Genomic DNA, 27,094 nt, shown 5'->3' on the forward strand with positions numbered 1-27,094 from the left:
AACCTATAAGGGAGGTTGTAGACAGGTGGGGATCAGTCTCTTCCCAGGCAACCAGCAGCCAATCAGGAGGACACAGTCTCAAGTTGTGTAGGGAGAAGTTTAGGCTTGATCTTAGAAGTTCTTCACAGAGTGATTGACCATTGGAATGTGCTACCCAGGGAGGTGGTAGGGTTGACATCCCTGGAGGTGTTTAAGAAAAGACTGGATGAGGCACTTAGTGCCATGGTCTAGTTGATTAGAGAGAGTTGGGTGATTGGTTGGACTTGGTGACCTTGGAGGTCTCTTCCGGCCCGGTTGATTCTGTGATCCAGCTACATTAGTGATGGATAAATTTGCTACAGCCCACAGAGTAACTAGAATTCAAAAAACTATTGAACACAATGTAATGGTTTCAGAGCACCACTGTTTGTCAAAACTGCCATCAAATCTGTCTTTCTTTTCTAGGCAACATCTGGATTTTCCCAAAAAAGCATTTTAGATCTGATGTTCTTATATGTTCTACTGCAGGTTTTGGTTTTTTGCTTTGCAAGGAGATTGAAGAAATTGGAGGGAGTCTGTGTTCTACCATGCTACATTGATATTCATTTTAATCTCTTTCTGAATTTTTTTCCTTTTCATTGGCATGCTGCTTTGAACCTAACTTTTCAGTCATGGAAATATAAAGCAAAACTGCCCTGGAAGCAGTGTCAGCATTGCTCTGCAACTCAATACATATATCCATCTGGGGTGCAGTCACTCGTGGAAGTGTAAAAGTCATCTAATAAGATCAAACTCCAAGCCAATTAACATGAATCTTTCTCTGAAACTTTGGAAGAAATTGTAGCAAGCTCTTAAAGTCAGCAGGAGTTGGGCACCTAACTGTTCTTGATGCTTTTGAAAGTCTATCTCTAAAAAATACTTGCAGCAGCTAATAATTCAGTAATTCAATCAAAACAAGCTATTAAATGTGTCTTGCACGATTTGGTCTCTATAAAAATCATGCTGCTCATTTACTCAAACTTCTATTGCCCTCTAGATTTTACTGATTTCATCTCTGGGATTTTATTCAGTTATTTTATAAGGAATTGGAATCCAATTCATGAGCTGCTCACAGTGACACATAAATTTTTTCTCACAGCTAATCTGTCAAATGAAGAGACAATCAGTCAGTATAAGATGGACTATTTTTGCCAATGTGTATTACTATACTTCTAAAGTAGAAAGCAACTGAGCTACAATTCACCTATGTTAAGCATTTGCTGAGCCTCCCAAATGATTTTAAATTACCCAGCTTTTCTAACCATTCTGCACTGATTTGACTAAGCAATGCAATTTAACTCATGTAGCTCCTGACTCTTCCCTTCACAAATTAGCATCTGCAAAGACAGACAAAAGTCCTGCAGCTTTGCACTGGACTGGTAGGCATTAGCCTCTGTCACAACTCAGCTTCTCGATGCTCAGACAGTTTGTAGTTGCAGGTAGATTTTGGTCTTTATTTCTGTATGTAACATTTTTCAAAAGAAAACCTAATAAATACATTCAGAAAACAAAACAAAACAAAAAAGAAAGGCAACTTCAGTCCATTATCATTCCCTCTGCACTCCATTTCATCACATACTTCCCAAAATAAAGTTAGATAAATAAATCCCACAGCGCTTCTCCAGCTGTCAATATACGTTATTTGCTCAGTGGATCTCTATCATGTTGATGTGATAAGCAATTCTGGACTCAAAATCTGATGGTGAGTGGAATCAGTGATCTGCTTTCTGGTGTCCATTCTGAATAAAATCACTACCTTTGGTGGTGTCTGGTGCCTGTAAGGTGACACTGCATGCTGTCATCAACACTGCTTCGGCCACATTTTGAGTGGGATCGAATGCACCATCACCAACTTTGCAGATGACACCAAGCTGAGTGGTGTTGTTGGTATTCCAGAGGGATGAGATGTCATCCAGAGGGACTTGGACAAGCTGGAGAGGTGGCCCAGGTGAATACATGAAGTTCAACAAGAGCAAGTGCAGAGTCCTGTACCTGGGCTGGAACAATGCTCTCTATCAATACAGCCTGGGGGAGCCTGGGGGATGCTGATGGACGAGAAGCTGGGCATGAGCAGACAGTGTGAGCTTGCAGCCCAGAAAGCAAATCACATCCTGGGCTGCATCCAAAGCAGCATTGCCAGCAGAACCAGAGAGGTGATTCTGACACTTTGCTCTGGTGAGACCTCACCTGGAGTACTGCATCCAGCTCTGGTGCTCTCAATAGTGGAAGGACATGGACCTGATGGAGAGAGTCCAGAGGAGGGCCACAAAAATGGTCAGGAGATTGGAGCGCCTCTGCTGTGGGGACAGGCTGAGGGAGCTGGGGGTGTTCAGCCTGAAGAGGAGGCTCCAGGGAGACCTAATAGTGACCTTCCAGCACCTGAAGGGGGTCTACAAGAAGGATGGAGAGAGACTGTTTACAAAGGTCTGTGGTGATAGGACAAGGGGCAATGGCTTCAAACTAGAAAAGAACATATTTAGATTGGATGTTAGGAACAGTTTTTTTCTGTGAGGGTGTGGGAACACTGGAACAGGTTGCCCAGGGAGGTGTTGGGGCCCTATCCCTGGAAATAGCCAAAGTGAGACTTGACAGGGCTCTGGGCAACCTGATCTAGTTGAGGATGCCCCTGCTTACTGCAGTGGGATTTGGACTAGATGTCCTTCCGAGGTCCCTTCCAACTGGGACCATTCTATGATTCTATGACTCTAAGAGCACTGGAATCAGTTGTAGATCCATAAAAGCATGGTGACATTAAGATCTGCCTGAACTGGTCTTCAGATACTGGTTCCTGCAAAGCAGTTCACGAAAAGGACTAATTCAGAGGGACCTGTCTCTTGCCTGGAAGCAGAAGGTAGTGCCAGTAAGAAGGAAGATTAAAAGATATTTCTGAAAGTTTCCCACTGCTGGTGCTTGACCTGTGTGCCTAAAAGAGATTAAAATACATCACCTAAAGTAGAGAGTATGACTTTATTGTTTCCCATCAAAAGATGGATGGAGGAGAGGATGAAATGCTTTTATTATAATTGCATTTTTGTCAATGTGCATTCAGAACAACCTTCACAAATCCACATTCCACCTCCCAAGAGAGTGCTATGATTCCCAAGGATGGGAAGATCTTTCCTATCTGTGAAAGCTGGCCAACTGAACATGAAGAAATAAAAGAAGGATGGGAAATGTACTTCTGAAAACTCTAGTGCCTGACATCTTGGAGACACCTAAGCAGAGAGGAAAGGAGGGATGGGAATGACCATGGGCTTTTTGAATTACTTGCTTGAATGTGGAAACTTCAATTTTGTCCAAGCCACATTTCAGCAACTAACTTGCTTATTTGGATCCAAGGCTTTGTAGTCCTGTGATGCATCCTTGCCTGCTAGACTAGCAGGTAGAAAAGGTGTTTCGTAGTAGCCCTTGCTGTTAGAGGGTAGTGGCAAGAACAAGTAGCCTTTGGTTGTTAAACAATCTTGTCAGTTTCATTACAGTTGAGTTCTTCTGGCTCCTGCTCAGAAAATATTTAGAATAGAATAAACCTTTATTTAGAATAAACCAAACCAGGTTGGAAGAGACCTTCAAGATCATTGCATCCAATCCATCAACCAATCCAACCCACCCAAACAACTAACCCATGGCACCAAGCACCCCATCAAGTCTCCTCCTGAACACCTTCAATGACGGCAACTCCACCACCTCCCTGGGCAACCCATTCCAACGGGCAATCACTCTTTCTGTATAGAACTTCTTCCTAACATCCAACCTGAACCTCCCCTGGTGCAGCCTGAGACTGTGTCCTCTTGTTCTGATACATTTGAGGCATCTGTAGGTGTGACAGTGCCTTTAGTCAGTGGTGAACAAACAGAAAAATAAGTTAAGGCTGAAGATATAACTATCGGAGTGGTAAGGGACTAAATAAAAGGCCATGGAGCATTTAATTTTCTATGCTTTTGAAACATGTTATTTTAAAACAAAGAAGCTTAAACCACCTTGAATATTGATAGCTTTTGTGATGCACAGATTCCTGAAACATTTCCATTTCCAGAGTTCAATTATAAAATATGTTATTTTGACAATTAACTCCCAAAACAACAAGCTGCTCCCCAACCCCCATCTTCCCCAAAATAAGATAAAGAATTAAAATAAATTGAAACACTTTCTCTGTAATACAAGAAAAGATCTCATTTTGAATATGTTTTCCTTTAATCTTTACTTTGATAAACTGACCCTGGAAAATCAAATGTGGAATCTGAACTCACATCACACTGTTATGCAGCACTGTGCGCATAAACAGATCTCAAAGGAATCTAGGAAAGCAGCAAGTCTTTGTGTCTAGCTTGGTGTAAATCAAGGGATGGGCAGGGTGATTTTTCTTACAGGGTGTTAAAAGCAATCCAGAACTCAGACGTTTCTTTGGAAGAATTCCCAGACTCTTTATTGCAATCCAGTTCTGCCTCTGATCAACCATGATGGTGTGCATGTTGTGTAAATTCAACAGTGATAAGGATGCAGAAATTAGCTGGCAGTTCTGTTAATTACCTGTGAACCAGAACACGCAACCTCACTCTCCCAAAAAGCTGCAGTGGTTCTGTAGATTATCAGAAGTAAAGAAAGGAAAAATAAAATACTATTCAACTTCTGTGTCTAAAATAGCATTTGGAGGTGGTAAAATAATCAGATGTGAATGAATAAAGAAGTCAAGCTTGGTTTAGTAAGTAGACCATTTAAAAAGCTCCCTTTTCCAGAAGCTTACTGCTTAGCAGCAGTTAAGCACATCTAAGAACCCAATAAACACACAATATGCTGAGCTACCACAGTGAGTGCTATGAACCCAAAAACTTCATTTTTGTTTTCTTCATTTTCAGAGGTGTTAAGCTCAGGAGATCCTTCTCCTTTCATTTCAAAATCAATGTTGTCATTGATTTCACTGAAACAAAAGAAGGTCTTACATACGGACCTACAGGTAATTGGAAAAAGAAATACTGTGACTAACCTTACAATAAGAGCTCCACAACTTCATACCCGCCCCAAAGTAACAAGTAACATGTGAGAGAATGACAGAGACTGCATGAGAAATATGGGAAGATATGCTCAAAGCTTTTGCTTTCTTCTTTTATTTGATAGAATGTGCAGAGCTTCTATAGAACTGATGATGCAGAAAGTTAGTGCAATTTGAATTTCATGAAGGATAGGTGGAAACATAATTGTTTAAATCACCCCTTGAATCTCTAGAAGCACTCTTCGTGCATATGTCTTAAAGGAGAGAGAATGCACAGGTTATATTCAAGTAGAATGAGGCTCTATAATACATCTGAAAACTGATAAGTGTATACCTAGTAAATAAAATCTTCTTTACTCCAGTTAAGAATCAATAAATCAAATGCCAAGATTTTATTATCAAAACATTTTTAATTGACATAAGGAGAGGATTCAAACTCTCAAGGTTTAACCACTTCTACAGGCAAGAGAGAAAGCGAGTAACCAATCGCTGACCTGTGACACAGGTCCAAATCCAGACGTACTTTACCATATCCATGAAAGGATTTTGTTCCACTTACCTAATTCCTTTTTTAATGAGTACCAGTCTACCTAAAGTGACTGCAATTCTCTTTTAGAGTGAAGGAGAAAGCACAGGTAGACTACAAATAAGTGACCAACACAGAATCACTGTGGAGGTTAGAAGAATTGTGTGACAGTTAGTATTACCATATTCTCAAGTAAGACTTTATGTGATAGTGTTTCCTCTAACAGCAGATGTCTGTGTTCATTCTCCCAAGGTTTATTCCCTGTCCTTAAATCCAGTGTCATGATTCTGCTACTGTCATGATATTTAAATATTTCTAGGTGGCCATCCAGTGTTAAAAATCACTACTCTTCTCTCATGACTCTTTTTTTTCTAAGTACCTGAGAAGTAAGGAAAGAGCAGAGAAGAAGAAAATGTGAGAAGTATTCTGTGGGTGAAAAGAAACAACCGAAATAAAGAGCACTTCCTTGCCACTCCTTTCATCCACAAAATAATTCAAGACCCAGCCTTCACTCAGGGAATCCCAGAGCAGTGACAGCAGCAGAAGTATCACAGCAGTCAGACTGGGAGGCAGGTGGCACAGCAAAAAATTATAGAAGCTGAACACCAACAGGTTTAGATTAGCTGGAGATGGGGCCAGGGAGCTATTTATGCAGCAGAGATCAGTCAGTGCAACTGGGGTAAGCTCAGGAGCTGGTGCTAGAGTCACAGAGAAGGAGGTACTGAAGTGTGTACAGAAATACACATACATAGCATGCATTTGTGGGAGGAAAAACTTTAGCTCTTCTGTGGTTTTGCTTTTTCTTTAACTATACTCATGCTATTTTAGATGTTTCCACCATACATTATAAACAATTCAGAGGAATATAGAATGTGTATCCTCAAAATGCAGCTGCCCCTGAAACCCAGCTTTCAGCAGACAGAATGGCAGAGCAGATTGCAGTTCTGATGGCTCGTACACACTTCAGTTGTCCTGTAGCTCTACTGTTAGAGCACAGCTCACAAACTGAAGGTAAATAACCCAGCAAAGGGGTGGCCCAGGCTGTCAGAATAGTATATCAGACCCCTTTCCTGAAGTTACTCCGTTGCCTATGACCATAAATACTTGTAAAAATATCTCTTTCCCTTCCACAAAAGGAATAATGTCCCCTTCTGTCATCTGCTGATTTGTTACAAAGCCTCAAGGTTATTCTAAGAGCTTATCAGTTGCATGGCACAGTTATATGATTGTAAATCATTTAACTGTGGCATTACATTTGGAATAATTAGCTCTATCATGGGTAATTACTTTAGGTGCAGCATTCATTCCACAACTGACATGTTCTGTGTATCTCTACACAATGAGGTCATGTTCTCTACTTCCCTGCTTCTCCCTCTTGTTTGTGAAATGGGGTAACACCTTTTCCCCACAAATTAAAATCCTGAGATGTTCAAACACTATGGAAACATAATAAAGTATTCACTATAAGGGAAAAGAGATGGGCAAACCATGGATTTAGATGAATAGGTACTATTGGAATGACTGATAGGGTGAGTCTGAATTTATAATTAATGCTAAACACTTCAATCAAATATTTCACCCTGTGACTTCGTGTAAGGTCATGATACTTGAAGCAAAAAGGCAGATACCTACCCAGAAAACATGCAGGGATACTGAACTGTAAAGATGTATACACAAGCTTCATTCAGACTGTAAAAGTTGTCAAGAAATAGGCCTGAGATCGCACCCTTGGGTTTTGTCAAGGCTCAAAGGCCAGGAAGGAATGGTGCAACTCAGGCCTGCTTGAATGGACAACCAAAGCTCTAGTTTTCAAACCTCTGAAAACATACACTTTAATTCATAGTCTTTCTGTAACATTTCCCATTTGTATTTCTTGCTTTCTTAAAGCACTCAAAACAAATAAACAAACAAAAAATCCTCATTTGCATGACTGTTCACAACTGTAAAAAAAAAAAAAAGAGAGAAAAGAGTATTCTACAAGTAAGAGAAATTTCTATCAGCCTTTGTTTTGAAGAAGCTTTTCTATTCACGTCTTCAGAAATGCCTGTGCAACATCTCCCTGACATATAGGCTGTCCCAGCCCCAGGGCAGGATTCCCCTGCTCATTTTTAGTGGTAGATGGGTAAAATCAACAGGGTCAAAAGGCAAAGCTCACAGGAGATATTCAGAACTTTTCAGAAATGGATCTTTGAAGAATACATTTGTCAAAATGGTAGAATGATTCAGGTTGGAAGGGAATCAATCGGGTTGATATCATCAGGTCCAACAATTAACTTAGCTCTAACAAGTTCATCACTAAACAATATCACTAAGCGCCACATCTAAATGGCCTTTAAATACATCCAGGGACTCTGACTCAACCACCTCCCTGGGCAGCCTGTTCCAATTCTTTACTACTTTCAGTTATTTTTTTCTCCCTAATGCCTAGCCTAAACCTACCCAGCGCATCCTGAGGCCATTCTCTCTTGTTCTATCACTGAGAACCACCATTTATGTGATAAAGACCTTTAGGTTTCCACAGCCCTATAAGTGTAAATGGTATCTTATGACATGTATGCACTGAATGAGTAAAAAGACTTGCAATCTAACAGTACAAATTAAAATTCCACTTAAAACATATGATCTGTTATGGTGAAATAGATACTGTTTTTTTTCATGGTAGTAAGGATAAATATGGTTGGTGTAACACAAGGTTATGTGAGATGCTGCCTTATGTCTATGGCTTAGGCTGTGCCTAGATCTGATCTGTATTCATTTGCATTTTGCCTGGAAGTCAGTGTCAGCTCCACCTATATATAAAAGGATAGCTATAAAAAACCTACTTGTTCAGGGTAGCCTGGAAGGAACATTCCATGGCTGAGTCACCACTCTGCCTCAGACTAGTGCAACACTGAAAAAATCCCCTGTCATGAGATACATTTTCAGCTCAAACACCTGTATCAGAGCTGGTTATCTAGGTCTTCTTTATCATTAATCAAGAGAAACACCACTTTTCAATATCCCAATTCACGCTTTATAGATCAGTCTAAAGGTGAATGGCATCTCAAATTTTTTTATAGCTCTCCAATGACAAACCTGGAGAGAAGAATTTGACTTTAAGCATCTCTATCAAACACTGCCAAACAAGATACAGTTCCTACCATTCGTCTTCCACAAAAACTGCTTCAGGCACAAGTTTCTTCTAGAGATTTTTACAGTGCAGGTACAAGAAGGCTTCTTGCTAGTGTGCAGTTTCCAAATATCATCACAGCATGAATTGCAGAGCCATGAGCCACAGCCCTGCTTTTCCACTTGGACCCTGCTTCCCTTGTTGGTGAGATGCACATTGACATGTTTTAATTTATATGATGAACACATTCAATTGTCTTAAAAGAAATAAATCTCTGCTTCCTCTCATGCTGCAGCATATCTAAGGGAAAAGTACTGAAAGCTGTTTGGCTCATGTTACTGGGGACTAGAAACAGTTCTAAGCTGTCATATTAATCACACTGGTGGGTCATCGCAGGGTGTAAATGTGGAGCTAACTTTGTTCTTGTGTATGTTGCTATAAACTCAGAACTGTTGCATTGCTCATGTTTGACCTTGTGGTGGAAATCCCCATGAAAGTGTGGGTTTGGGTAGCAACATCCCGAGGATATAACCCTCAAGCTGTGTATGTGTTATCATAAAGACTATACTCCAGAAGTGCTTTTCCTCTGGGACTAATAAATAATACTGTAACATTTCACTGTGTTTAAACTTCAGTGACACTGTCAAAGTGTTTCTTGGCTAGATCAGAACATGAACCAGAATTTTAAAACAGTGTCTTATAAAAATGAAAAATAAAACCCCACAGCTTAAGTTTTCTTCATGAGTTTCTAATGAGTTGCAATAATTTTAAGCATTTGTATCTAAAGCCATAAAAGTTTACCTTTAATTAATCATAAAGATCAATACCTAGTTTCAGCTTAAAAAAAAATATTCATAAGCAAGTTAGAAATATTTTGTTCTGTTATGCACTGCCACATTTTCTGACTGGGACTGCTGTAGAAAAATGCTTTCCACAAACCAAACAAAGCAATAAGGATAGCAAATATCCCATACATAACATGGGCTTAATGAGATTATTCATTGCAAATAACTCCTGCAAAATGCTTCCTGATAATGATGTCAGGCAGCTATGTGGGTCAGTCTGCAGATAATGATTTTGTACAGCTTCATGTTTATCTTACTGGGTTTTTGTGAGTTTTCACCTTACCTTAAGGGTTTCTGAGATGGTTTCAATGAAATGTGAAGTACCACATCATATTTTAAGTATTTATTTATTTAGTTAATTGTCAGAAGTCTATTACCATTTAAAAATATCTCTCTGCCTTCTTCCCTATTCTTTGATGAAACAGAGGAATAAATGGATTCTTTTGCCCTATTTCTCTCAAAATTTGCTCCTGAACCCTTCTGTTAACACATACTCTGCTTCTACCTACCCAAGCATGAATCCTTTGCGGCCCTGCTGGGATGTGCTGCTAATCCAACACTGGAGCTTTCCCCACTGAATCTGTAAATCAGATTACAGGAATAATGTCACAACTCTTCAGCACCTCGAGCTACAGCTGACAGCATTAGGAACAGCATGTTTTTCCCCAGGGAAGGCTGGGGAGGGGTGGTGCAAATGAGAAGGACACATCAGAGAGCTATCCAAGGGGAAGATGGATTTGAGTGGCTGTTTTAAAAAAGTATTTTCATAGCTGGCAATTGGTGGCAGCCTCAGCAGCTCAGTCAGACAGACAGCCTTTTTAAACGTTAAAGAGGTGGAGAGTAAACTGCCTTGAGCTCTGGTCAAGGAAGGCTAGAGGACAACCTGGAATGAAGATCTGCAGGGATAAAGTCACCCAGCATAAGCGTGCATGGCATTACTTTCATACCTCCTTTTAAAATACAGCTAAGTTTTAGCACTCAGAATTTTCCACTATCAGCAGTGCCAAGGTGAAAGACAGAAGAACAGAGCATTGTATTGATAGCTTAGTTTTCAAACATGATCGACAGTAAAAACATTCCCCACCACCTAAATTGTCTGTGGAATTTATCAGTCAACAGGGTTTTAATAGAAAAAGACTTGAAGCTTAGAGACAAAACCCCTGCAAAAGGAACTTTCTGGAGTGCAGAGCTGTTTGCTTATTTTATTGAGCACATCGATGCAGAAGGGGAAGGGACATTGCTACCTGGCACAACACAAAGTCAAACAGAGCCAGGTATTTGTTTCACGCTTAATAGGAGCAAGATTCATTTTAAAAGTGATTCTTCCAGACTCATATCCTTAAAATAAAGCAGAATATGACTGTTTCAATGTTTCTGCCTGGCTCATTGTAAAATATCATGTCAGAACACTTTTTTACATCGAGCACAATCACCAGAACTAACACGCAGTCATCTTCCACAAGTATGAATTTCTTTAAAACAGCTCCTGTAAATTGAGTCTGAATACAAAAGCTTTGTTTAGTTTGAATCAGGAATGTTTGCAGCCTAACTTCCAGATCAGGCTAAATGCCAAGTAACGTGCAGAGCAATAGAGGATTCCTGTCCCTCTAGTATTCCCAATAAACTGGGAAAAGAGAAAGCTGGAACAACTTTATCCCCCATACACTGATATAGCACACATAACGAGAGCAATAACATAGAATGATAGAATGTTCTGCATTGGAAGGTTCCTCTGAAGGTCATCTAGTCCAACCCCCAACATCCAGCATCTCTATACAGGGTGCAAAAGGGAATGACTTTTACTCTCCTTTTGTTATGGATATAGGTAAACTGAGCAGCAGAAAGACTGAGGGCACAGCTACTAAGCAGGCTGGCAACCAACTCTTGCACTAAATTTCCACAGAAGGTAGCACTTAAGTAAAGATGAAGCCAGTGAGCTATCATAGCATGCATGGCTGCTGCAGTGCTGCTGAATCTGAGCAAGTACCCTCAGTTAGGTTCCCCTACCCTTAAAGGCACCATGCCCTTCTTCACACGGAGGGAACAGCTGGTACTCAATAAGCCTCTGCTTAGGGCATACACCAGATCATTTGCCTTTTGTGTCCACACACCCTTTAACACTTTTTCCTGCTGCTCCTCAGTGGCAGGTGACTGATAGGAAATATTTTGGGAGAAGAAGGTGAGGACAGTGGGCCAAGGAGCTCTTCTGAGACTGCACAGGGAGAAGCAGAAGGATCTTTTAATGCTTAGGGAAAGGTAAGGTAAATGTTTGTGCTGAATGCTAAACTCAAGAAAATCTCTCAGTGGGACCAGAGGAAAAGGAAAATCCCAAGTTGTTTGCAACACAGGTGCAGCCTCTGATATGTCATTATCTTTGCATAATGGATCTAGGCAGAGAACAGGCCCAGCAATAGGAAGTTTTAGTATGCTAAAAAGCAGTACAGTGATCTCCTTTTGGAGTATTTTATAATCAAACACTACAAATCCTTTGGAAGGCATGACTAAAAGTGCAAGTGCAGACAAAGCCACCCTTAGGTAATTCCCTTGATTAAAACTCTCAGACTTAAAATGAATCTAATTAAGGGCATTGTGAAGGCACAGAACGGCAGTGTTCACTTGTGTCCTCTTTTGCAGATGGTGAGTTGCCAAACAGAATTGGGAATCTTAACTGCAAGAATCATCAGCAAATTCTAAAAGGATGGTAAATTAGGAACTGCAAAAGTCAGACTGTTAGATAACAGCATTGCTGCCAGATCTCCCAGCTCTTGCATTGGATGGGAAAGGCACTCCCAGGAGAGGACAGTGGAAAAGCCACCCAGAGGGACACATCCAGCAGCACTGATGAAAGAGGATACCCACTCTCTCAGTTTGTTTTTCCTTCACTAGTTGCCACTGTTTCCTGTATCACTGTCAAGAAGTACCAGACACCCACTATTGCCACCTAATGGAGTTGTCATAACTGGCCAGATGCTTAGGGCTTTTTCTACTGGTTTTATTTTAAAATCTTTTAAGCCTTTCATAGCCAGTAATATGCTGTGATACAACACTGGAAATTCTCGTTCCATTAATCAGCTTTCTACTAAAGTGCTGCCATATTACAGATATTCTTCTTTGAAAAAAGCAAGGCAGTTAAGAAAAGCTTTTGATATCAGGTGGTGAAAAGCTGACCACCTGAAAGTTCATTTCTGTCTGATGTAATTTTCCCCAACGTCCTGCATTACTCTCCCAAAAAAAAGACATCTACTGAAGTATAGTAAAATATGCTTATAAATATCTGATACAGATAAGGTTGGCTGCCCAGAAAGTGGTTTGATAAAACAGAAGCAGCAGGTATTTGGGAATTGCAGATTTTTATTTGTGGCATGGTGCTGAGCTCCTTCACTCCAACATTTGCAACCAAGTAAAATACAGAAGGAAGCAAGCTCCAAGTAGGCAGTTACCTCAAGGACTACATGTCATACTCTGCAATCAAAAAAAGCAACTAAGTGAAAGGCTGAACAGTATTCTAATAGTAAATCCTTGGGGTATTTTTCATAAAATGATACCAAGGTTTGGATTGGAAAATATGTTTAAAAACCTTCTAGTCCAACCCACCCCCTGCACGGACAGACATCTTTCAGTAGTTCAGGTTGCGTAAAACTCTATCCAAACTGGCCTTGACTACCTCAAGGGATGGGACATCTATTACTGCTCTGGGCAATCTGTTTTAGTGTCTCACCAAGCTCATCATAAAAAATTTCCTCCATATGTTCAATATAAACCTATCCACTTAAATTTAAAAGCCATTATCACTTCTCCTATCATAACAGGCCCTCCCAAAAACGTCTTCTTCCAAGTTTCTTATAAGTCCCCTTTATGTGTTGAAAAGCTGCAAGAAGGTCTTCCTAGAGCCTTCTCTTCTCCAGCCTGAACAACCCCAACTCCCTCACCCAGTCTTCATCAGAGATTTTCCAGCCCTCTGATCACTCTTGTGGCCCTCCTCTGGGCTCACTCCAACAGGTTCATGGCTTTCCTGTGCTGGGGCCTCCAGAGCTGGACACAACAGTGAAGGCGGCATCTGATCAGAGTGGCGGAAAGGGGCAGAATCACCTCCCTCAACCTGCTGATCACGTCTCTTGTGATGCAGCCCAGGATATGATTTGCCTTCTGGGCTGCAAGCACATACTGCTAGTGCCTGTGTAATTTTTTATCCATCAGTATTCGCAGGTCCTTCTCTTCCAGAACTGCTCCTAATCCTTTCATCCCACAGTTTGTGCTAATACTGGTGATTCTCATGTCAGGAGAACAAGAGCATTCTATTGCACTTGGCCTTGAACTTCATGTGTATCACCTTGGCCAACTCCTCAAGCCTGTCTAGGTCCCTGTAGATGGCATTCCTTCCCTCCAGTGGGGCCACTGAACCGCACAGCTTGGCATGACCTGCAAATCTACTGAGAGTGAAATCAATCCTACTGATATCAAATATTAATGGTCCCATAACCAGTTCCCACTCTAGCAGTTAAAAAATAACACTTCTTAGCATTATTCAGATCTGAGACCACAACTAGTGCTAACACAAACAACAAAGCTTGATTTACCATTTTTTGTGACATTACAGAGATTTGCAGGATAGCAGGTCTATAGGTATGACCTATACAAGCAGATATATGTGGTGTAAGGAGAAGCAAACAAAAGAATACTAAAAATAAATGCTTGTTGGATGGTTTAAGAAACAAGTATCCTAAAAACTACCCAAAAAAAACCATTTCAAGCCACAGTGAAAAGCCAGGTCTTGGTGTTGGTGGAAATCACTGAATGCAACTATTTGTGACTTACTACAAATGCTCAGCACATTTCCTTTTCTCAAAGCATCACACTACTATAATTGTGCTTACACCACAATCCTCTTAACAGAACCAAAACAAACCAAAAAACCCCAGAATCACATCACAGAGTCATTCCAAAGCCTTTGAGAATGTAAACTAGTAATTAAGAAGCGTTTCTAAATAGTTACTCGGCTGGATCCTCACCTGGTAAAAAACTGTTTAGCTCAACTGTTCAGCTCAACACTTTTAAGTGGGAACAATCAAAACTAAAGGCTTTGCAATCACTTGCAAGATTAGGTAGAAACTGAGTGAGAGGTCATTCATCTACTCATGAAATGTGACAGGTTGATAGCTGTGGACAAACATCATGCTGTGGTTCAGCACGTGGTTCACTCAAAGAAACTGTCAACTAAGTCTTGCCAGTTCCTCAGATGAGATAAATCATCATAGCTCTATTAGTCAGCCCCTGTACTCTAACTTCCAGCATTCAAGGATTTGGCTCTACCTACAATGTATGTTCAGGCAAGATATAAATCAATGCAGTGTCAACCTGACCACAGTTTCTTTTTTCTCTTCAAATATTACTGTGTCTTTGATTGTTAAAAGCAAATCTCACTGAAGTCATGTAGTTGGCAGGAGGAAGAAAGCATTTACAAAGCTAATTTCCCATAAACCCAGCAGACCAAAGTTCACTCACTGCCCGTCATCACAAAGGCTGTTGTTACCAACACTGCTCAAGTTTTTGCACTTATCAGTACATAAAGCACTTGGAATCACCAGGCTTGCTTTCTTCCATGAGAATGTAGAATAGACCTATCTCCCCTTGGTGTGTCACCACCTGGGGACAGCCTAGTCCTTTAAACAGCAGCTCTTTCTTGCAGACCCTGAAGGAGCTTATGAATGAGTTCCCACAAAACTAGCAGGCTCCCAGTTATCACATTCAGCTGGAGCCCAGAGTTACAGGATCTCAGAAATCAATAGCAAACTCACAGCTCTCTGAGATGAACTCCAACAACAACCATACCACGCTTGCTACCAAACTATGTTGCTCCATATGGAATGAATTAAATTCCCCAAGAGCCTAAACTTCTGGATAAGCCCTCCAAAGCCACGACCCAACAATTCAACAGCTTTCCAAGGAGTTTGGTCTGGCCTTAGGACTTGTCTCTGTTCTTCCTCAAATTTTACCTGACAGGGCTTCTCCAAACACAGAGACTGACCATCCAGTTTGTCAAATCTTTGTATAAAAGGCTCAGACTTACGGTGGAGTGCTGAATGGGTATCCAGGCAGGTGTTTCGACTGAGCATTTGTGGGATGGGCATCTGCCATGGCTCTGCTGCAAATAAGTGAAAACGGCATTATACACAACACAGTACGTGCTGCAATCGCTAGGCACAACAGACTCCATTCCAGATGGAGCACCTAGGAGTTTGCTAGTATGAATTACATCTCACAGAGTCATTTTCCACTGTCATGTAGGGAAAACAGTCTGCAATTTGCGTGACCAAAAAGGCCTCAAAAGTTATTGTTTAACTTTGCTTTGAAGTTCTCATGTTATGTAGGTGAACATATCCTTCATTCACTCTGAATCCCAAGCATGCACCATATCTGGTGTTTCTCCACACTGGAGCATTCAGAGGGCAACATCAGAGCTTTAAGCAGTGGGTACAGATAGGCTTTTTCCCCTTCATCTCACAACAGGCTGCATTTGTACATTATAGCCTCTTTGAAGAAGTGATAGCTGCAGCCTGAACCATCACAGGGCTGTTTTCCAGGAGGAGTAATTTCCATCCCAAATTTTTAGGGTGTATTTCTTTGCTGAGCATAATGCTCTGATTGTGACCCAGACTGGCCCCTGGAGGAGATGGAGCAAGTGCCCAAGACTCCTGTGGCTCCCTGAAATTTCACAGAACCAAAGGAGTGAGGGGTTAAAGCCCAATGTTTCACATGGCAGTGCAAGATGCAAACAGCCTTTGGACTGATCTTCCTGCAGTTTCCTTTGTATTACCAATGAGTTGTATACTTTTTAGAAAGTTTTGGAACCCATCAGAATGAATTGCACAGCAGATTGTGTCAGAGCCCCTGAAGAAAAGTTCAGAATACATTCTGGTGTCTGCCGCCATTACTCTCAGCATTTCATGTAAGAGTCAAACTATCACTGTTAAATGTCCTTGAACTGGAGAACTCTTGTAATAATGTGTGCTCCTGAAGCTAGGAAAACAAGATTCCTTCCCTTTATGCTCATTTAAGCCAGATATCTCACAGGCAACTACATCACACCTTTCTTTTCCCCATGCTGAGAGCAAAGGAGAGCAACCTTTGCAAACACTAATGATTAGACCACACAATTTTCAATTTTGAGTCTAATTTAAGAACATTAACTAACAAAGTGCTATTAGTGCTTTGTTCTTCATGTCCAGAAAGCAAACATCTGAAAAGCACTGCAATGTACTTTTATAAATAAATAATAATAAAAAACCAAACAGCAAACCAAAACAAATCTTCACATATCAGTTTCAGCTTTATATTCCCCCAAACCTTAAAAACTGGTTCTCTTCTGTATCTTCACCTAGATAACTTTAAGAAATATTCAGGAAAAGAGGTAGCAAGCAAGAAGCATTGTACCTCTAGATGAAAGTTTAGAGTCTTGCTTAAAAGGCTTTGAAAAAGACCCTGCTATCATGGCAGCAATGTCCTGGGGCTGTGTGTTATCTCCTGTAAGGAAGGGATGAATGCAACAGCAAACCATGTAATCCTATCAAAATAATAAAGCTACAAATGACGGTTGATCAAAAGACTACATGAAATATTGGCAATTATTTTTTCCCTTCTTCAACAATTGTATATCCTCAGTCTTTAATCCAATGCAAGATAAAGGCAAGACAATTAATAATTTAGGAAAACGTTTTTCTGGTTGAAAAGCCAGAAAACTCAGGTGACTACGTCATATTTGCCAGGAGACTCCTCAAAAAAAGCTTATTCCCATTCTTAAAGAGAATATAGCTGAAAAATAAAAGCTGCAGAACTCATAGCAGGAGGGGCTAATACTCTGTAAATATTCTTGACTTTAAGATTTGCACCAACATTGTCCCAAGGCCCAGAATCTCATGGTGTATGCTGCATATTCAAAGGCCAGAAAGACAGAGGTACCTGGGAGTTGCTTGTAGGCAGCAGCTCTCCAGAGGTCCCAGTTTTTCAGCACAAGGGCTGGGCTGACCTTGCACTGGGCTGTAGGGTAAGCTGCAGAGTTTGGACTTCCACAGCCGGATATTAGAATTGTCATGATGACAACATGGCCTTGCACAGGTATTGTCTGAGAAATGCACGTAGGTCAAGGTCCAGGACTAATGAATTTTCCCCTACAGCTTTTGGGGAATTTGGGGTTAGATTGTATTTCTTTTTTAATGATAGCAGATTTCTGATTTGAATTATCACTGTTTTTTGTACAGTTGTGTACAATCAAATGCTTTTCATACACTGAATATGTTACACACACCTCCTCTGAAATCATTCTAAGAAATAAGGCTGTATATTCAGCTGCTGTTAATGATTTTCTTCATTTAATCAGCCAAAAGCTCCAACATGTCACACCTAGAGACACTAGCTGAAAAAAAATGACTAAACAGTTGGCACTACATTAAGTATTCTGCAAGCACAGGCAACACAGGTAAGCACAGGAATAAATATTCTGGGAATTATTTGCAAGCAGTAGAAGGAATAAATTTCATTTTATTATTACTGCTAATATTTTCCCCAGGTTATGAGGTTTGTAAACATAAGGGCTATAGGCTCTGGTCCATCACTACACTGTAAAGCTGAAAATCTGGCAAATTATGAAAATCCATCATTTGAAGTCATCTTTCTTCAGACAGCCTTCAAGGGAGAACAGAATTACGTGTGGTTTGCTCTTCATGTTTGCTGATGTGTGTACACAAAAGAATGCCTTGCCTTGCTGTTTGGGAGAATATATTCTAATAAGAGAGCTCTCCATTTGAAATCGGAACAGAGAGGTTGTTTTGCCATATCTTATGGATGAGTAATTTCCAGTCTTGTTTTACTCCCTTTCTTTGAGGATACCCAGCCTCCTGGACTGAACATCACCCTTGAGGCAGCTCCAGTGCAGTGATAGACACAGCTTTCCAGGCATAAGCTTTATCGCAGCTTCATGCAATCAGAGCCTTCAAAATAACCAATGAGATCTTTAGCCTGTGCAATTCTTTGTGCAAAGAGACCTTGGAGCACAAAAGAATAATTCCATTCTCATTGATGAATTCATCATCAGTCACAGGTTTTTTTTCAGGGTTGATGGTTTAAATCTTTGATAAATTGCATAGCAATGATACAGTCAAAAGCCAATGAAGCAATGAACAAAGTCAGATAGAGATGCCAAACTCCTAATCAGTTACACACAATGCAGTTCCTTCTCTGAAGACACCATTACAGGTAATTCTTAAACCAATAGTTTTATCAAGCATCCAGAAATGAAGACCCCATAGGTAAACAGGAGATAGAAAAGGATCAACTTCAAAATCAAAGCCAAGGCTCCAAACTCATCGGAGTCCATGCACAGCATCTACTTTCCTAGCATGCAATCTTCAAGTGAGCTTTGTTCCTGTGTGGTTTACTCAGTCAGGTATTGAAATTACTACTATTAGCACTGGTTAGAAACATCAGTATACCTTCCAGACACATTAATGTAATGCAGAGTGGTAGCATCAGTGTCCACTGTAATACTGCAGTGGGAAATGTTGCATATTGAATCAGAACATGAGAGCTCTGTGGTACTGCACAAGAGAGGTTTCAGGTGACAGAAATGCTGTTGTACATCAAGCTTTGGGTAGGATTTCAAGGAAGAATTCCTCTTGTGTGTTCTGTGATCAACCATAGTGACTGCTAAGGATGTTTGGACAACTTTAAGAGCAAGTATATGTATCTTAGGCCACTTTCTCACAGCCAGGGCAAGGTTATATGTGTATCTGCATGTGTGTATATATATACACACACAGATATACACACACACACACACACATATATATATACGCATATATGTACGTGTATATATGCATACTTATATCATCAATACCACGTTTGGATGGCCAAATACTGCCTCATGTAACTGTGGCTTGTATGTAACATTTGGAGGCAGATCTTAGCTCTGCAGATGTAGCAAAATCCAGAGAGGATATTTTGCAATATTTTATTTGCTAAAAGTTCATGGCTCACTGAACTTTGGTAGTCTTTAACATAGGACTTAATATTCTTTCTCAGTGAAGACATTGGTGATCAGAGTCAGAAGCAGTCACAGGTGGGACTCCATTTGTATCTACTTAGAATGGCCAAAATTATGCCTTGCAAACTATGTACAAGTCCTTGTGTGAGGAATCCAGTAGCAAAAGAGTTAGCTGAAGTCAGACTCATTGGAACATTCTTAGCCAATCCTACACATCCTCACAAATTATCTTTGCTCATGCAGAAGATTCTCTGGGGAAATTAAAATTCTCTGTTTCAACTAGGGGTCTCAGACAGGGTATAATCTAATCATACACTGGGCCATGCTCCTGGCCTAATAAGTCACTCATAAATAACCATTCCCTTCTTAACTGCACATTTTTCAGAAGTCTTCCATCAGGTGAAGGGAGACAGAAGGAACTTGGCGTGGTAGTAGCAAGCAGATTCAAGCACAAGAGAAGTGCATGTTTATGCTGAGGATGCATACCAGGAGACACATCTTTTCTGCTCCTAGTGGCCTGTTGGATGTTGTAAGGAATCCATTTGGTCACGTTCAGCTATATGAAATGTGTAAAAACACAGTCCACCTTGGTACTAGGAAATTGTATTCCCAACTCCACCCATGCCTTCCAAAGAGTAGAGAAGGGAACTGCTAAGGATGTATACCTCTGCTATCATTAGCAGCACTATCGTTATTTGAGCCAGGGCCAGGCTCTCTCATTTTCCTTTGCTTGCTCAGTATCATCTACTTTTCTTACATCTGCAGCTCTCCACTGCTGTGCTGTAGTATTAAGCCCTAACCATATCTGCCTGAGGAGTTAATTGAACATTTTCTTTTCTCAGTTTATAAAGCCATTCAGAGATTTATTAAACAAATCACCCTTCTTCTTTCATAGTTAAAAACCATCTCAATAAAGACATCTCCTTAAGATCAGAAAATTACAATCTAATGAAATCTATTGAAAATTTTGGTTGCACTAAACAAGGTCAATGCTCAGAAGAAACGAAATGCCACTCAGAAATGGAGATCAAAGTAATTCCCTTCTATTCCTGCTGCTGCCATAGAGACCAAGACAGGAGGAAGAGGAGATTTAACAGACTTAATTCTTCCTGAAATTTATAATTAGCTACAAGGGAAAAGGGACAATTATCATATTTCTAAATAATAAAGGAGAAAAAAGTTGAGCATTTGACAAGATATAATTACAAGACATTACATATGCAATGCACATTGGTTTATTCTGTGCAATTTTCTTGAGACTCCACCCCGTAAATTATTTTTTTTTTTCTGGAAAAGACAACATGTCTCATCAGTTTACATTCTTAGTCTTTGAAATACAAAAGCTGAAGAAAAATTGTTCCAAAAATTAACACTGGTAAGCAAAGATCTGAAATAAATACTTGGATACACTCCTCATCTGTCAGACATCTATGAGCATCTTCTCCAGCTAAGATAAATGGTAATCAATGACGAGGGCCTTCCTGCTCTTCTAAGACTGTGCAGTTTAGCCAGCAACCAACCCATAGTCATCAAGTTGTCCTCAAGTACCACTTCAGAATAGAGTTTACTAAATTATATGTAAATTGCATGGATTCAGCACTATTATACTTTCAGGGTCTGGCAGGAAAACACCACAGTCTGAAGTGCTCATCAGCACCTAATAATGACTATAGAAAAAGATCTTGCTTTTAGCTAAATGTGAATCTCTAGAGGTAAAATCATCATGCTTCCTTTGTTCTGGGTTTGTCATAGCCAGGAAATTCAGCACACAAAAAAACCCAAACCAAACACAACCAAAAAAAAACAAAAAACCAGCACCCCAACAACTTAGCTACCCAGTTTATGATTTCAAATTGCAATGATTTAAAGCCTGAGTCTTGCTAAGAAAAAACAACAAATGTTGCCCAGACCTATTAACCATATGCAGGCACATAAAAATGTGGTTATTTTTCAGTTTCATATCCAGCTGAATATAAATCAGGTCCTCATGTAGTGTGGCTCTCTACAGCTCTGCTGGCTTTGGTAAGATTACACTAGTCTACACCACCTGAGGTACGGGTTCAACCTCACTATTGATCCCTAGCTTTATAATTCCCTAATTTTGGGACTGACTTTGCAGCCTCTCAGACACATACAGCTGATCTTGTAGGAAGTCCCATAAAATAAATTGATTCATTCTCCAAGGATATACCTGTTGAAAACTCCATCTTGAGGTTTTTTTGATTAATACAACATAACTGGAGGCAAGGAGGGGGAACAGGCCTATTTTATTCAGCAAAGTCAATTACAAAAGCACTTCAGTATAAATAAATATTCTGATTATTTGCTATATGCATTGGCATTAAGCCACCATAATCAATTATCCAACTTAACCTCATAATGGATTCACCTCTGCAAAGGGGTATCAATAGCTGGCATATGGTGTGTAGACCTGCTCTCCACCTCCACCAGATCACCTGATCTGGTTTATCTTTCTGTCCTTTTAAAGAGTATCTTGGGACTGGTTTTGTTGGTGCTCTGAATTAGAAAGGTTGGAACAGTAAGGTTACTCCAGGTGTGCCACCTCCATATTTTCCCATACTTCAGCCACATTCTAAAAATAGCCTTCAAATCAATTGAAGTGGCACTGAGAGTCAGCTCTTGGTTAAATGCTGGATGTGGGGTTCCCTCTTTATCTGGGGAATTCACAGTATCTTACCAGGACACAAGACCTTTCCCAAGCACAGCACACTACTAGCAGGGATTTAGAATTATACACTCGATGTGGACTGGTAGTTTCAAAGTCAACTAGCCCAGCCACAGCAACTCCTTACTCAGATTATCAGTGGTGCTATTGAGGAGTGTGAGCTGTGAATTTTGCTTTGTCTTCTATTTTGGGACTACAGGGAAAGGAAAGATAGGGTTGGCATAATACAGCTGCAAATTTTGTAGCTCTTCTCTGCTTTACTCTTAACTTGATTCTGCCAAGTGGAGTGACAAGAGTGTGGAGTGGGAGAGATCTATGTAAGAGTCTTACCATACCCAGCATCTAAGATAGATGTTGGTCCTGTACTTGACTGCAGTGGCTTAGTTTCCACAGCCATTGCACATCTTGAGATTTTTGCTCATGCATCTGTCAGAACTTTGCCTTAAGTGCATACATTGGTTTCTCCTGTTCTAAATATATCGCCAGATGAGCAGAAGAAAATAGGATAGACAGATGTTGCAGGCTCCTGGCAACCTTGCCAGTCAGAATTGTACACATTCAGTTTTGGTGTGGGTTAACAACATAAGCATAGCACTCTTCCCAACATCATTACAAAACAGTTGTTTTCTTTCCATTTTGATTTCATTCTTTTAAACACTCAACTAAATCCTTAGAAAAGGTGCTGGATCAACAGCCATGAAAAGAGAGATATTGGATATTGTTAATTTACCAAACCAGGCTAGCACAGCATTTTTAAAATTAAATTAAAAAATGAAATAAAATAAAAACCCACTGAACTTCAGCACTGACGGAATGAAAAGAGTCCTTCTTTACTTCTAATTAAACCTCACCTAAATATACAGGACTTATTTTGCCATTCACATGGACAATAACATTTTCATTTAATTGCCTTAGTCCAGCAGAGCTCAAGGATATTTGAATTAAATATGGAACCTGTGTATTGAGTGATTTGGCTTAAACAACTGCAGAGTCAAGTGGAAGCTGGTAACAAGAATCTCTAAGGAGGACAAACTGTTGATGCATTTTCAACATTTTGATGATGGAAATTTATTTTTACAGCTAACAAACCAACAAGTTTGAGTTGGCCATTCTGCCTGCATCTGAGGGTGGCCAGTTCTCCAGTCTACAAGCTGGAGAGTACAGTTCTGGGTCACAGGAACCCTACTCTTGCCAGTGCTCAATGCTGTGAACTTGGGAGTCAGGAAACAGCCAGCAAGTAGCTTAGGTTTTGTGAATAGATTGGAATTATTTGATTTGGTCTTTAGGTACATCTTTGCAAGCTCTTCTCAAAACACAGAAGTTTTCAGGTGATAGCATCTGAGAGTTTAAGCTAACCTCAAGATACAGTGCCCAAACAAAACAAAAGGTGACATACATCAGTGGCAATCAACACTGAAAATTCCCAGAGACATTATTAATCTTGAGGATAATAAAACATCAAGCTAGACTGCCCAGGAAGTTTTAAAATCTCTGGTAGGAGGTCTTGAGCTAATTCTGCTTGTGACCGAAGACTGGATGGCCACTTGTGGTATTATTTAATTCTATGTGTGGTTTTGGTGCTGTGATTGCCAGATGAAAGTATCAAACCCCCTGAATCTGACCCCTTGAAATCATGAGGTTTATAAAAGAACAATGCCTGTTTATTTCCCTTCATTAGCCCTCTGGATTTTAAACCTTTAGCTCTCTTTTGTAGCAACAAGGGCCAGAAGCTTTTGTGTTTTTTCCCAGGGAAAGCTGACCATCTTTCCTAAACCACCCAACACAGGAGCTGGGGGTTTCGCTGAAACAGCCTCGCTTGCCGTGAGTCTCGTGGGGCAACAGAGAGTATCTATTTTCTTTTCCACCAGCAGCAGCTACTCTTGTATTTATACCGCTTCAAGAGGCAGAAGGATGGAAGGCCAGCTGATAGCTAAGGGAGAGGACAGCATGTTGCCTCTCACTGTTGAGGCACAGTTGGAATGCTCTTCCTTTTCAAAAACTCCTGGTGCTCCTAGTGGGCTGGACTCTCGAGCTAAGCTTTTATTTGTGCTGAATTCTTCCAAATGATAAAATAATATCACAAATTAACATGTTTTATGCAACGATAAAAGAAGCTATACTGGGAACATGATGAATTAAAATAAAGTAGGAGACCATAGGAAGTCTTGCTTGACTGGTTCAAGTCCTGGGTTTAGAAATGCATGGAAATATGAAGGAAATAAAAAGGAGATGAAGAATTTGTATAAATTAATATCTCAAATCTGTCTGAAAATATCTTGCATTTTGTCTGAAAAAAATAATGTCAGTAGGATTCAAGATCCAGCCAGGTATATCAGTTATTAATTGTATTAGATGGCATCTTTCATGGTAGAGAGTTTACAGTGGGATCTTTAGATCTATTGTACACAACCTACAAAGACATATTTGCTCCACCACAACATTTATGTCATTGGCTATAGACTGGAATAATGGAAAACTCCAGTCTAAGTTTAATGACCGTGTGTTGAAAATGCCAACTTCATAATCAGCATTGCAGTTTAAATAGCATTAATCTTTTAGTCCATTTTTATTGTTTGTAAGATCAGAAGAATAAAACTGATGTATTTACTTTGTCTTGACATTGTTCCACCTTTCCAAGAATGAGAATGGCGATTATTATTAGACAAATGGATATTCAAATAACTATAATTAGCAGATCTGAGGCCAAAAATTACCATACTGCTGCCTTGTAGAATTCACATTAATGAAAATGAACTTTTAAAAAGTCTCAACAGTTCTGCAAAAGGTCTGCTCCTATTGTACTGGTGGGAAGCGGCATAAACAGATGTCATAAACATTTTGTACATTTAAAGGAACTGCATTTACTCCAGTGCACAATAAAGCGAGTAAGAGCAGATCAATAAAACATCCCTGGTGCAGCTATTTAAATATGGCACCAAACAAGATGAGGAAATCGACTATAATTTCTTTGGCATCAAGCCTTTGCAATATGAAAGTGTTCTGCAACTAGATTTTTGACATTATTCAGCTCAATTACATATGTTAACATGGTGTTCCCACATGCATCCAAATAGCAGGTCACCTACAATTCACAATGCTATCTTGTTCCAACAGAAAATTTGGCAGCAAAGACTGAATATTTGGAACTGAATATTTGAGGCTCATATGCTTGACTTTCCAATCATCTCAGCCATTTAGCAGTGGATCCAAGAAACAGAAGAGATGGGAGGAAAAATGTTGTGTGTAAATGGAGTTGGGAGCCCTGCTCGGAGCAGCATTGGTGGTGAGACTACATTTGTTATCATCCAGAAGACCCTGGGAAAATATTAGTGGAAGCATTTCTCACCAGTTCATAAAATAAATTAATAGTCACCAGGCAACATTCTTATCCTTGCTGTACCATCTCAGAAATAGGCTTGCTCCCTTCTGCCAAGGCAAACTCTCAAGGCCAAGGGTGGTTGCAATTGAAGGTAGCCACCTCACCCCAGAGCACCAATAAGTAGAGCTAGTCTTTTCAATCCTCCTGCTTATTTTCTATTGAAAAGCAACATCAAGGAGTAGAAATTGGTTGTTTAGCATGATTGTGCATCTAGGCTTTGTTCAGCAGTGCTGCACCACCACTGCTGCCGCTTTTCACCAGTATTGTGTCAACAGGCACCCATAGAAAACTTCACTTGGCAGCAGGACAGATTGAGGATGTAGTGTCAGATCCAGCATGCCTTGTAGGAGCCAGAAGGACCTGGAAAAAACCAGGAGGTGATTGAGGCCACAGAGGGAGTGTATGCTCCTTCTGTGGCCTCATTCACCTCCTGTTCTTTCCCCATATGGGTTTCTCCACTGTCAGGATGGGAATGACAGCTCGCATCTGTTTCTACAGCTCCACCACATTCCCTGCTCTCTGCAGCAGCCACCCACCACCCTTCAGTGCTGGCCATGGGTGCCATGGGTGTCTCCTCATGCCCTTCTGTGTGTCGTGGATGGGGTTCCCCAGTTTGTGTGGCCATTACAAAACATGACAGGAGTGATGACAACAGTGCTAACCATTGGCTTGCCTTATTATTTACGCCTCTTTCAGGTGTTCTGGCTACCCAAGGCATTTCCTATGGAAATTATTAAATTAATCAGAAATAAACCAGAATGGGCAGAAAACGTGCTTGACCCCAAAATCTGGACCTCCCCCAGTGACTACTCCTTATAAATACTATCACCATGTTAGAAACATGTGGTGAGCTCCCTACCTTGTAGCAGTAGAAAAGGACTTCCCCTATTCTCTCACTGTCATTTAATATTAAGTTAGTTTGCTAAGTTTCAGGACATCTCAAACAATCATTCAGTTTATCCCTACCCTGGATCTTCAAGTTAGGAAGCATCTTTAATCCTCAAGTCCTTAGCCTGATGCCGCTGTTGTGAATAAAAAAATGTCTACATGCATGTTTGGAAGGAATTATTTGGAAGAACCATTCCAAACCAGTCAGGTAAGGTCTAACATAAGAGTGCTGAATGGGGACTAAGGAATTTTTATTTTGCAGGCCTAGAGATGAAAAGTAAGCTATGTTTTTCCCCCCAAAAGCCACAATAAGCCAAAAGAAACTTGCATCTCTCCAATCAGAAACATCATGACTATCTAAACTACATCTGATTGGCCTCTTTAGAATCCCAGGACCCATATAATGTGTCTGTGTGTCCCCTTTTTTTAATTGTTTTATTCTTGAGTTTACAGGATAAACTGATGAGCTGAGAAAATATCTGCTTTATACCATGTATTCTGAAAGTGCTCTGGCAGCTAGAGATATTAATAGCCACAAGCACAGCCTATGATAAAATATGAAAGCATTCTCCTTTTGCTAGTAAAAATAAGTATATTACATATCATTTAGAAAGTGATAT

General features: G+C 40.2%; 1 protein-coding gene across 17 annotated transcripts in view; it reads right to left on the bottom strand.

The window, feature by feature from the left end:
* DLG2 (discs large MAGUK scaffold protein 2) overlaps window positions 1-27,094 on the bottom strand; it is a 1,097,405-nt gene that overhangs the window by 892,934 nt on the left and 177,377 nt on the right. For 14 of the 17 annotated variants that reach the window (XM_068146154.1, XM_068146173.1, XM_068146144.1 and 11 more), the window contains one exon: window positions 15,553-15,627. The exons of the other annotated variants lie outside the window; for them this stretch is intronic. In XM_068146154.1, the coding sequence (XP_068002255.1) occupies window positions 15,553-15,627 (75 nt within the window). The remainder of the gene's footprint in view (window positions 1-15,552; window positions 15,628-27,094) is intronic. 17 annotated transcript variants of the gene reach the window in all.

This window comes from Melanerpes formicivorus, unplaced genomic scaffold (assembly GCF_026170545.1).
Source record: "Melanerpes formicivorus ecotype bairdi unplaced genomic scaffold, bMelFor1.0.p_v2 SCAF_1, whole genome shotgun sequence".
NCBI classification, from domain to species: domain Eukaryota; kingdom Metazoa; phylum Chordata; class Aves; order Piciformes; family Picidae; genus Melanerpes; species Melanerpes formicivorus.